Consider the following 13469-nt stretch of genomic DNA (forward strand, 5'->3'; position numbering starts at 1 on the left):
CTCCCAAATTGCTGGTATTAACAGGTGTGAGCCACCAGGCCCGGCCTATATTTTCCTTTGGATGAAGCCAAACAGTGAACACAAACGGTTCCCCCAATCACCAGGTGAGTCTGAGATGAGCTCTGTGTGACAAATGGCGCCACCAAGTTGTCTTACTTGAGGGCCGGTTCTGGTTTCTCTTGAGATCCCAGACGTCACGGGTTGTGTCTGCTCGGCTCTATGAAGCGGTGAGATTGCTTTCCGTCCCTGCAGTCTCAGCGGATCGCCTGTGACGCATCTCACACTCTGGTTTAATGCTTATTCAATAAAAAACTGTTTCCTTCTCTCCTACCTTTGTGGAGAGGTTTTCTGCATTGGGAGGAGACTTTGTTTTGAATTCTACTTCCCAACCACGCCCAACCTCAATCACAAAGCATGACTTACTTTGAACATCGCTGCCTGTGGCTCACCGAGCTCATGGAACGGAGGCTTGCTGGTGGCCATCTCGATGATGGTGCAGCCCAGGGACCAGATATCGGCTGGGGCACCATACCCACGAGGCCCTTGGTCAATTATCTCAGGTGCCATGTACTGCAGGGTGCCTATTTGGAAAAAAACAAACAGACTGTGGGTACCATATTGCTCAGAAACTAAGTGGCCTGTAGTCCCAGCTACTCGGGAGGCTGAGGCAGGAGGATCACCTGAGCCCAGGTGTTGGAGACCAGCCTGGGCAATATAGCAAGACCTTGTCTCTAAAACAAAACAAAAAACCCACCACTAATTGTGAAATGAATGGCTTCATGAATGGCAGATGGAGTCTTGTCCCATGCATAAATTTTTTTCTTTTTTTTTGAGACAGAGTCTCATTCTGTCGCCCAGGCTGGAGTGCAGTGGCGTGATCTCGGCTCCCTGCAAACTCTACCTCGCGGGTTCAAGCAATTCTCATGCCACAGCCACCCAAGTAGTTGGGAATAGAGGCACAAACCACCATGCCCGGCTAATTTTTGTATTTTTAGTAGAGACGACGTTTTACCATGTTGGCCAGGCTGGTCTCGAACTCCTGACCTCAGGTGATGTGCCTGCCTCGGCCTCCCAAAGTGCTGGGATTACAGGCGTGAGCCACTGCACCTGGCCTGGTTGCATCTTTCTTTGACCAGAGACATGCAACATGCCTTCCTTTAATACTAACCACGTGGAGAGAGGACTGCCTGGCCCCTCAAAGGACAAATGGCGCAATTCAGTCAGCACATACTAGTACATGCCAAATACAGGGAAGCCAGAACGTGAGAAACACAGCCTGATGGTAGGGAGCTGCCTAGTGGAGGAGATAGACAAAATGCTGGCAGCGGTGGCAGTAATGGCAAAATGTGGTAGGTACTAGGACAGAGAAATACACAGAAGGCTACAAGAACATTAATAAAATAGGGTTTGACTCTCTGCCTGGTTTGGGTCAGGGAAATCTATGGCTGTGTCCATTTGGGTCTCTGAGGAGTAAATGCCAAGACGAGATGAAACATATGAGAGATTTATTGGGGAGGTCGTCTCTGAAGGACAAAGCGGGAGGGACCGGGGCGGGCAGGGCCGGCTACGGACCACACAGCAGGTTCAACACCTGGGAGCGGAGGAGAAGGCAGAATCGGGGACAATCTGGGATGGCAGAGCAGCCCAGAGAGGGCTTCAGCCAGGCCGCTGGGGAGTCTGCAGCCCAAAGTCATCCGCTGGAAGAGTCCCACCTGGGTTCTAGCACCCCTGCCAGGCTCAGGCCTTGGTGGGCAGCAGCCTGGGTAAAGTGTGACTTTGCTGGGTTGGTAGCCAGGGTTGTCAGGGAAGCAGGGTCCTGCTGTGAAGGCCGGAGAGCTGGACAAAGGGGATCATGGGTGTGAGACAGACAGCGGGTCTGGGGAACAAGCCATGTCTGACACAGGGCAGGGTGTGGGAAGAGTTAAGGAGGCAATGGCAAGGGCACAGGCCCAGGGGCAAGCTGGGTGGGCCCAGGGCTCTGGCTTTGGACGTGCTCTTGTGGGTCACAAGCTACCAGAGGTGTGCCACAGGGAAGGTGGTGATCAGCTGTGGCGGCGGGAAGCTGAAGGGTTGTTGAGGGGAGACAGCGCAAGGGGAGGTCAGTAAAGGGCTCTGCGAATAACATCCTTTGTTTTCCTTAAAACTCAGCCTGTGCAAAGGGGACACGTGTGGAAGTGACAGCAGCTACTGGGGGCTGGCAAAGAAGACAGCAAAGTCAGAGATGACCTTGGCCACGCATGAATAGAACACTGAAACCCAGAGAAATTCAAAGAACTATCTCAGGATTACACAACCAAAGGTTTCCCGAGTTTTAATCAATGAAAGCAGGGACGGGCACGGTGGCTCACACCTGTAATCCCAGCACTTTGGGAGGCCAAGGTGGGCAGATCACCTGAGGTCAGAAGTTCGAGACCAGCCTGGCCAACATGGCGAAACCCCGTCTCTACTAAAAATACAAAAATTAGCCAGGCGTGGTGGTGGGTGCCTGTGATCACAGCTACTCAGGAGGCTGAGACAGGAAAATCCCTTGAACCTGGTTTGCAGTGAGCTGAGAACGCACCACTGCACTCTAGCCTTGGTGACAGAATGAGACTCAGTCTCAAAAAAAAAAAAGAGAAAGAAAGCAAAGGGCGCACTGGCTAAAAAGAAAGTTTGGAGAAGCCACCTACTACGCGCCCCTCTGGAAGATCCCATGTCTTATTAGCATTCTTTCCGTGCCCATTTTAAATACTCTAGGGGCGGCTGTGATGGACAGAATGTCCTGCGATGATGGCAACGTTCTATTCTGTGTGGTTAAATATGGTAGTCACTAGCCTCATATATTTGACTGTTGGGCCCTTGAAATGTAGCTAGTGAGACTGAAGAAACGCATTCTTAAGTTTTAATTTTATTCAATTCCAAGTGACTTAAATATAAATTTAAATATGAATTGGGTTGTATCAGTGAGCACAACAGATCGGTGAGGCACAAATGATGGCTTTGGTCTCCAAAGCTGATGCCCTGGCGGGGAAGTGTTCAGTGAGCTGCAGAGTTGGGCAACATGGCGACACATTACACTTGATGCCCTGTTGGGAAATCCCAGAGCCCCAAGAAGGGAACGTCCGGTGACATAATATCCCCTATGGGCTCTTGCTGCTGTAACAGATGGAGAGGTCTTGGCAGGGAATGTGCCTTCTAACGAATCTCTAATTGAGGAAGGATCCGACACTGTGCTTCTTATGAAGTTATCCTCTCTCAGCTCTGCTCTGTGAGGCTGAGTCTGGGATTCTGCTTCACTTACAGCTCCCCATTAGGCTCTGTAAGCAGGTGGCGCTAAAGAGAGACCCTGGAAGGAGGTGGGAGGGAGCGGAGACCTGCTGTGTGCTTGCTGTGGCCCTAAGCTTGACATTGGACCCTCAGTTGGCCCCAGTCTCCAGCTGTGTGTCACCCCATACTTCCAGAACCAGCCTCATCTTGCCCCTCAGAGGTACCTGCTCCAGCCTGGTGACACTCCCTCCCAACAAGTTCTAATCTCACCCTCCCATTTGACCCCCAAGACCTAGGGGGATAGGCTTCCTGATACCTCAGGGCTTCCCTTTCTGCCTTTTTGGTTTTTGGTACCCAGCAAACAGTTATTTCTATTAAATTCTCTCCGTGGAAATAACTGGGGTTATTTTTGTTTTTCTGCCTGGACCCTAATATAATCACTAAATTTATTTCTTCAAAGAGCAAGAGAATACATTTATAGATGTATCCAGCAGTAGAAAAAAATGCTAAACCAAACATAAATGGCTAATGCTAATTGGCTCTGGTCAAATAACTGTCCATCCTGGTACAATTATTTCATAATTGAAGCCTATTTAGTCTGCTTAATTCTAAATGTGGAGATTTTGCACAGCAAAGGAAACAGTCAGCAAAGTGAAGAGACAACCCACAGAATGGAAGAAAATATTTGCAAACTACCCCTCTGCCAAGGGATTAATCACCAGAACACATAAGGAGCTCACACAACTCTATCGGAAAAAAAATCTAATAATTTGATTTTTTAAAATGAGCAAAAGATCTGAAGAGACATTTCTCAAAAGAAGACATACAAATGTCAAACAGGCATATGAAAGGGTGCTCAACATCCCTAATCATCAGAGAAATGCAAATCAAAACCACAGTGAGATAGTATCTCACTGCAGTTAAAATGGCTGATATCCAAAAGACAGGCAAAAACAAATGTGGGCAAGGATGTAGAGAAAAGAGAACCCTCACACACTGTTGGTGGGAATATAAATTAGTACAACCACCATGGAGAACAGTTTGGAGATTCCTCAAAAAACTAAAAAGAAAGTTATCATAGGATCCGGCAATCCCACTCCTAGGTATATACACAAAAGAAAGGAAATCAGTATATCAAAGAGATATCTGCACTCCCGTGTTTGTTGCAGCACTCTTCACCATAGCTAAGATTTGGAGGCAACCTAAGTGTCCATCACCAGATGAATGGATAAAGAAAATGTGGTACTTATATACAATGGAGTACTATTTAGCCATTAAAAGAATGAGATCCTGTCATCTGCAACAACATGGATGGAACTGGAGATCATTATATTAAGCGAAATAAGTCAGGCACAGAAAGAGAAACATTACATGCTCTCACTTATTTGTGGGAGCTAAAAATCAAAACAATAGAACTCAGGGACATAGAGAGTAGAAGGATGGTTACCAAAGGCTGGGAAGGGCAGTGGGGGCTGGGGGAAGGTGGGGATGGTTAGTGGGTACCAAAAAAAATAGAAAGAATGAATAAGATCTAGTATTTGATAGCACAACAGGGTGACTATAGTCAATACATTTTGGCCGGGCATGGTGGCTCATGCCTACAATCCCAGCACTTTGGGAGGCCGAGGTGGGTGGATCATTTGAGCCCAGGAGTTTGAGACCAGCCTGGGCAACAGAGCGAGACCCCATCTCTACTAAAAATGTACAAAAAATTAGTCAGGGGTGGTGGTGTACACCTGTAGTCCCAGCTACTTGGGAGGCTGAGGTGGGAGGATCACCTGAACTCAGGAAGTTGGGGCTGCAGTGAACCAAGATCATGCCACTGCACTCCAGCCTGGGCAGATGGGAGTGAGACCTTGTCTCAAAACAAACAAACAAAACAAAAAAACTGTACATTTAAAAAAAATGAAAAGAGCATAATTGGATTGTTTGTAACACAAAGGATAAATGCCTGAGGTAATAAATACCTTATTTACCCTGATGTGATTATTACACATTAGATGCCTGCATCAAAATAGTCTATATACCCCATAAATATATATACCTACTATATACCCACAAAAGTTAAAATTTGCAGATTTTAAAAAATATGGAGCCATGGTGAACAGCACTCTTTCTAAAGGCAAGGACTTAATAATGGCATTCATAGTAGTTATTTACTGCTGTTTAAGAAATGATCCCCCAAATCTATCAACTCAAACAACAGTTAGGTCTTACAGAGTTTCTAAGGGTTGAAATCCAGGAGCAACTAGCTAGCTAGGTGGACCTGGCTCAGGGTCTCCCAGGAAGTTGCAGTCCAGACAGCAGTTGGGGCTACAGTCATCTGAAGGCTGGACTGGGGCTGGAGGATCAGTTTCCAAGCCCACTCACTAAGGATAGAGCTAGTGGAGGGTTTCGGTTTTTCACTACATGGGATCCTCCATAGGACTGGCTTGAGACATGGCTTCCCTCAGAGAGAGAGTGATCCGAGAGAAAGAGGAATGGCACACTGCCTTTTATGACCTAGTCTCCAGGTCACACACCATCACTCCCACTCCTTCCTATTCATTAGAAGCAAGTCATTAAGTCCAGTCCACATTCAATGGGAGGGAACCATGCAAGGGTGTGACTGTCAGGAGGCAGGGATCATTGGGGGTCATTTTGGAGGCTGCCTGCCACAAATCTGACTTCTGGTGAGCTCTTGATGGCTTACCAATTGTCTCCACGTAGCTTTGTCCATCTGACTCAAACGACTCTGGAAGGTTGGGCAGAGGAAGCACTGTCTACCATTATTCCTGCTTTACACAGGAGGCAACTGAGGTTCAGAGAGGCTAAAGGATTCGCTTAGGCTAGAACCCATGTCTTCTACCTCCAAGTTCAGAACTGCACACCATGACATCACTCATCCACATGCTACATCAAGAAGAAGCACTGCTGGAAAAAAAAGCTGCCTGAGTAAGAGCATGTAAGGATTTCCAAAACCATACTGGAGCATCTTTCCATGTCACTGGAAGGTACAGGGCAATAATGGAAAACTGGGTGCTCCATTTTATGCACTACTGTATTCACGGGGTAACCATTCACTCTCAGTACTGCCAACAGAGAGACGGACACACACAACTATTTCAAATACTCAAGGGAACACTCCCTGGTGGGACGCACGCTGGGTGTGTACATCAGCTATCCCAAAGGCTGGATTCTGTCGAGAAAACCAAGTGAAGATGGCATTGTGGGGCATCTGAATCATGCACAACTCCTGGAAAATTGGGTTGCCTTAAATCTGGCTCTCACAGGCCAGGCACAGTGGCTCACACCTGTGATCCCAGCACTTTGGGAGGCCGAAGCAGGCGGATGGCTTGAGGTCAGGAGTTCGAGACCAGCCTGGCCAACATGGTGAAACCCCGTCTCTACTAAAAGAACAAAAATTAGCCGGGCATGGTGGCGCGCGCCAGTGGTCCCAGCTACTCGGGAGGCTGAGGCAGGAGAATCGTTTGAACCTGGGTGGCGGAGGTTGTACTGAGCTGAGAACATGCCACTGCACTCCAGCCTGGGCGACACAGTAAGGCTCCATTTCTAAAGAAATAATAATAATAAATAAAAATCTGGTTCTCTTGGGGCCCCATATGCTCCTTAAACTATATTTCCTTCAAGGTATGCCCTAACACACTGGTCACTGGTCACAGCCCACTATGGCTCTTAGGTACCCACACCAGTGCAGTGGTGCAGAGTTCAGAAGAAGGTGACCAAGAGACCCACAGGCACTGACTCAGACCCCCTAGGGCACAAAATCCATTGGGGACTCCTGGAGAATTGTCCAACAGGATTTTAAGATTACCAGCAAAGAAGACACACGACAGAAGACACGAGTTTATAACTGAGGCCCAGGAACCTTCTATTCTGATCAAGGGGCTGAGAGAGTTGACAGAGTAGTGTAGGGGGTGGTGCTGAGGCAGCTTCTTCAGAGAGAGAGATGCTGGGCTGCCTACCCTCTCCCAAGTTACAGGATTTGGGGCAGGACTGTCCCCAAAAGCGTGTGGGCCCAGGGCAATTCAAGCCACTCAATACCAAGTCATGATCAGTACATCTTCCACAGGCCCTTAGAGATACCGTTAGAGCCCAAATTTCGAAATTTCATATTAATCAAGTACAGAAAAGAAAAGTACGGTACAATCTTCCCATGGTCCAGGGGACTACCCTAGTTGACCTGCCCAAGGGATGAGTCTGGTGGGAAGGGGGCGCCACTTGTTCCTAACCCAAAGCCTTTGAAAGGGGCTTCACTGAGCCGACTCAGCTCCGTGTGTATGTGTTCCTGTAGGTAAATTACACAGTGGACTGGCTCCCAAGGGAGCAAAGGTAACTTCCAGCAGCAGACAGGGGGCTGTACGGTCTGGGGATACTGCCACACCCTCTCAACAGTGGGCTGAAGCTTCATGAACCCCGGACACCAGATGGGGGACCTATTACAGAAATACTGGCTTAGGGTTTATCTTTTATTTTTATTATTTATTTGATTGATTGACTGATTGACAGGGTCTCGTTCTGTCGCCCAGGATGGAGTGCAGTGGCACAATCATGGCTCACTGCAGCCTCATTCTTCTGGGCTCAAGTGATCCTCTCACCTCAGCCTCCTGAGTAGCTAGGACTACAAGTGCACACCACACACCCAGTTAATTTTTATATTTTTGGTAGAGACGGGATCTCACTATGTTGGCCAGGCTGGTCTCAAACTCCTGGGCTCAAGCGATCCTCCCACCTCAGCCTCCCAGAGAGCTGGGATTACAGGCATGAGCCACCGTGCCCGGCCTATGGTCTTCCTAAAAGGAATCCTGGGAGTCTCTCTCAGAACCTATTCTGGTTCCAGGAGCTTCCCAATAAAATATTAAAAAGAAAAAAAGAAAAGGAATTCCTGCTCAAACACAGTCCTCCAGGAGCTGAATCCCTCAACAGAAAGAGATGGAGGGAGGATGTGATGTAAGCGGTAAATGACTGGGAGGAGGGGCAGTCAGACAAAGGACAGGCCCCTGCCCACGACACAGGCGTTACATCCAGAGAGAGCCGGCGAGGGAAAATCACTAAACATCAGCCAGGCCCACAGCATGCAAAGCCAGCTTCCAACGGTGCTAGTCAAGTGACAACTTTCCCTGTTCCTGTCCTCTCCTTTCTGCAACTGGTGATTAGAGAGAAGAAGCCAACACCCTGCTCCTGACCACAGGTCGCTGCCTGCAGGGAGAGGGGAGAGCGGTCTGACTTCTGAATGAGGACCAGAGTGTTGATCAGTGTATTAGCTTGAATCCTTTTTTTTTTTTTTTTTTTTTTTTTTTGAGACAGGGTCTAGCTCTGTCGCCCAGGCTGGAGTGCAGTGGTGCAATCTCCGCTCATGCAACCTCCGCCTCCAGGGTTCAAGCAATAAGTCCTTTTTAATTCCTGAATTCAGACTGTGTGCGCTCCTTCAAGTGTCGGTATGACTTTCTCTGTTATGTAAGGGTGGCTGGAAAAGTCAAAGGAAAGAAATCCCACCCCGGGCAGGATGAAAAGTGGGAGAGAAAAATCCAGTGGCTTTTGTGATTATACCCTTTGAGTCCAATGGGTTCAACACATAAGTTAGACACCTAAACTCAGTTCTCTTAAAGGCTCCTTCCAGCTCTAATAACCCATGACTTCTAAGTACAAGTGAGTATTTAATTAGCAAACACTTCAATTGCACTTGCTATGTGCCAGGGACCAGTCAAAGCACTTCATCAGTAACTCACTTTACTCTCATAAAAACCCTATGAGTAGGTACGACGAGCATTTCTATTTTACTTATGAAGAAACTGAGGCACATGGAGGTTATGCCCAAGGTCACAGAGCTAGCAAGTGGTTGGGCCAGAATTTGAACCGACGATGTTTGCAGCCAGACAGGAACAGAGCTCCTGTCCTGAGTTCTCCTCCTAGGTATCTACCCCAGAGGGCTGAGAACACATGTTCACACACGCTTTGTATGCGAATGTTCACAGTATCATTATCCACAGTGGCCAAAAAGTAGAAACAATCCCAAAAGACTGTTAACTGGTGAATGGATGAACAAAATGTGGTTCTCCACACAATGGAATGCCATTCAGCCATGAAGAACAAGGAAGTACCCATACACACCACTGCATGGAGGAACTGCAAAAACAGGACTCAACGTGAAAGAAGCTACATGCAAAACCCCATATATTGTATTCATTCCATGCATGTGAATATCCACAATGGGCAAAGTCACACAAACACAACAAAGCAGATGAGTGATAAGCTGGGGCTGGAGTGGGAATGGGGACTGAGTACCAAGGGGCATGAGGGCTGCTAGGTTCAGACACTGGATCGTGGTGATGGCTGAGTAACTCAGTAAATTTACTGAAAACCAATGAATTGTGCACTTCTAAGGGGTGCTCTGATGATATGTCAGCTATACCTCGATAACGCTGTTAAAAAAAAGACAAGTGGGGGCTGACCCTGGCTATAACTTCCTCCCGTTCTCACAGGTTCCTATGTGTGGGGCAAACCCTTCAGAGGAACACACTGAGGGAGGGCTCCAGGCCAGGAAGTTGCCTGAAACCCTCTGGCTCTCCTGCCAGGCTGAGCAACCACCGACCCAGAGTTCTACACCAACCAGCTGAGATTTCCTTACAGAACTGCTCTGTTTTGCAAAGAGCAATTATATGCAGGGGAATTTCCTAACCAAAATGAGACCCCTTCTTTATTATCCCCCAAACACCCCTGCATTCTTTCGCAATGCAAAATCCGTGCCTCCCCAAGCCAATTACTTGGGAAATGTGATATGCAAGGATGAATTATACATGTGTTTTCTTTGTGAGTTTGTTTCCTCCTCAGGGATGCTAATTAGGAGATAAATTGTTGGGGGTTTTATGTCTTGAAATAACTCCTTGTCATATCAGAGCCCCTCTTGCTACGTACTGCCAAGCTAATTGTTGGCTTCCAAAGAGGAGGATACAAGTTATTTTCAATTAGGGTAGTAAAATGCTAAAAGAAAATAAAGTGCTAGTCATACATACATATTCATATACACATATTGATAGATGTATATGTATATTTATACCAGAAACAATGAATGAAAATTCAATGCACTCATTCTTTGGGAGATTCTGATAGTGTCCCTGGTGTAATATTTTCCCATTTTCAGGCACACTATCTCCCTTGTGTTACAAGTGAGAAGTCATTTTGTGATGTATTAAACTTCTCTTTAGATGGTGAATGTGTCTCCACTGTGGGTGTCCAGTGGCTGACACACAACAACTCTCTCGTTGACAAAAAGGCTTTCAAAGCTGAGACATTATTCACCAAAAATAAGACCCAAGCTGTCCACTCTACAGCTTTAGTGACTGCAGAGATAGAGAACAGTCACCTGTCTTTTATACCTTATTTCAGAGCTATATTATTTTAAGAGCTGATTTTTTTTTTTTTTTTTTTTTGAGACACAGTATCGCTCTGCCACCCAAGCTGGAGTGCAGTGGCACCATCACAGCTCACTGCAGCCTCAACCTCCTGGGCTCAAGAGATCCTCCCACCTCAGCCTCACTAGTAGCTGGGACCACAGGTGCACACCACCACACCCAGCCAATAATTGCTATAATTATTATATAATATATAAATATAACATGTAATAATGATTATTTATTTTTTGTAGAGATGAGATTCTCCCTATGCTGCCCAGGCTGGTCTTGAACTCCTGAGCTCAAGTGAGATCCTCCTGCCTCAATCTCCCAAAGTGCCCAGCCTATGAAAGCTGTTTCTTTTTTTTTTTTTTTTAAAGAAATGGGGTCTCACTATGTTGACCAGGCTGGTCTTGCACTGCTGGCCTCAAGTGATCCTCCCATCTCGGCCTCTTAAAGTGCTGGGATTACAGGTGTCAGCCACTATGCCAGGCCTCAGCTGCTTCATAATTCTATCAAGCAAGATCTTTGTGATCTTTACATTACTCCTTGGGGGACTACAAACCTTTACTTATTCAAAAATCAGTACTTCTTTCCAACGATCAAAGTTCTTGTTATTAGTCAGGTTTAAGCAGGAATTTCCAATAGCCACAGGTAGCTTTTGACCATCATTCTACTTATTGATCTTGCAACTGTGAAACTAGCTGGTAATTGTATACCACCCTTTGAACCCAGTCCCTCTCAATGCTCGTTATTCCATCACTGACACACGGACAAGAAAATCCAGTTCCTCAAAATCACTTAGAATACCACATTCCCCAGGAAGAATTAGCCTCTCTTGGAAACACAATCATGTCAAAACACAAGGTACCAGAATTCACTACGGTAACAGGTTATTTTTATGACAGACCAATAAAATGTCTTAATCAGTTGTCTGAGGAATATTGTTATTCAGCATTACCTACAATTTCAAATAACGTGCTATTAACTTTAAAGAGATGTGCTGCCATCCTGCTGATTGGTTGAGGGACCTTCAGAAAGCCTGAGCAGAGGCCGGGCACAGTGGCTCACACCTGTAATCTATCCTAGCACTTTGGGAGTCTGAGGTGGGCGAATCACTTGAGGTCAGGAGTTCGAGACCAGCTTGGCCAACATGGTGAAACCTTGTCTCTCCTGAAAATACAAAACTTAGTCAGGCGTGGTAGGGGGCGCGCCTATAATCCCAGCTACTTGGGAGGCTGAGACACGAGAATCACTTGAACCCAGGAGGTGGAAGTTGCAGTAAGCCGAGATCGTGCCACTGTACTCCAGCCTGGGCGACAGAGTGAGATCCCGTCTTAAAAAGAAAAAGAAAAACCTCAGCACCTCAGCAGAGCACTCCATCTACCCAACTTCTGGATGACAAAGAAGAAAGTAGGGCAAGCTTGTTGCCACAAGTAGCTGGCTAAGTGCATCACTATGACAAAGTTAAAACAATTTGAAGTTGGGGACAATACACCGTCCACTTCAAGTAAATTGCTCACTCTGCTCCGAGAAGGTGCTCACTGAATAACGGTTGAACAACCACAGCTTGTGCAGAAAGCGTAACTGCGGGATGGGCACCCCACGCCAAGCTCTGGTCCGCTTACCAGTAAAAGTCTCTGTGCAGGGGTTCACACCCGCAAGACGTTTTGAGGTCCCAAAATCGGAGATTTTCACCACTCCACTGTAGGTGTTCACCAGAACATTATCGCCCTTTGGAAAAGAACAACATAAAGTGCTTAAAAGACTGGCTGAAACGAACTCATAGGAAACAGATCTGGACCTTGGGAAACCGTCACAAGTCTCTAGGGAAACTAGACTTTGCATTTTGGGGACGGTTGTGCTAAATCATACCCCTGTCAGCCAGTCACTCAGCAGATACCACCGACAGCTCTCGTGATCTGATACGAGCAAAGGCAACCTCATCAGCTTTAAAAAGCAAGTACCTTTATGTCTCTGTGCACGATCTGGTTTTCATGGAGATACTTAAGGCCCTCCAGGATCTGTTTGGTGTAAAACTTGATCGTCGGTTCCTTCATCGGCCCCCATTTGGATCGCAGAAGAGCCGAAAGGCTTCCTAGAGACAGTCACGGCAAAAAACGTAGCAGGAAGAGAAAGTTTCAATGGTGAGAGTTCAGGGAAATAAAGTGAGGTGAGGTTTCTAACCTAACATAAGCGCTTACACCAACACCATTGGATCTGGGCGAAATGCAACATGTTTCCTCCCCACTATAGCTACAGCCAGAGAACGGACTGGAAGCGAAGCAGCACATGAACCTGACCAGAGGCGGAGGGTGAACACAAACCCCTTGTGCCCCCTGAAATTCAGTGGGGCCAATTGTGGGTTTAGCTCTGTTCAGCTGCATGAAGTTAGGAGGAGAGCGAAATAATTCTCTCTCAACTTGAGGGACATGGCCTGCTGGCCTAGATAACTCAGGTCCCATGACACTTGTTTACAGCAGGTCTGTCTCAGCCATTCTGCTTGGGTCAAAGCCATGTTTTATACCTTTCCTGTAATCAGAAGTGGACAGGTCCAGAGTGAGGGGCCCTTTAGGGTGACAAGGACTAGGACTGGAAGAAGTTGGGTCTTTCTGTCCTCAGTGCGAGAAAGCCACAGTGGCAGGTCACAGGGTAGGACTGTCTTGATCAAGAACCACTTCCCCCAATTACACTATTAAACACTGAACATTTGGGCCAAAAGAAAAGCTCCCTTCAGGACGCTGTGACCACGTCTCAAAGGACATCATGTGAGCTGCAGGACGTCCTGTTCACTGGCAGGAACGGGCCCTCAGACATCAGCTGGTCTCAGCT

At 47.0% G+C, this 13469-nt stretch overlaps 1 protein-coding gene across 1 annotated transcript in view; it reads right to left on the reverse strand.

Moving 5' to 3' along the window:
* Window positions 1-13469, reverse strand: part of MAP3K15 (mitogen-activated protein kinase kinase kinase 15) — a 150374-nt gene that overhangs the window by 20096 nt on the left and 116809 nt on the right. The window contains exons 17-19 of the mRNA XM_050776619.1: window positions 12605-12735; window positions 12266-12371; window positions 424-581 (exon numbers count right to left, since the gene is read on the reverse strand). Of these exons, the coding sequence (XP_050632576.1) occupies window positions 424-581; window positions 12266-12371; window positions 12605-12735 (395 nt within the window). The remainder of the gene's footprint in view (window positions 1-423; window positions 582-12265; window positions 12372-12604; window positions 12736-13469) is intronic.

The sequence above is a fragment of the Macaca thibetana genome, chromosome X (assembly GCF_024542745.1).
Source record: "Macaca thibetana thibetana isolate TM-01 chromosome X, ASM2454274v1, whole genome shotgun sequence".
Lineage (NCBI taxonomy): Eukaryota > Metazoa > Chordata > Mammalia > Primates > Cercopithecidae > Macaca > Macaca thibetana.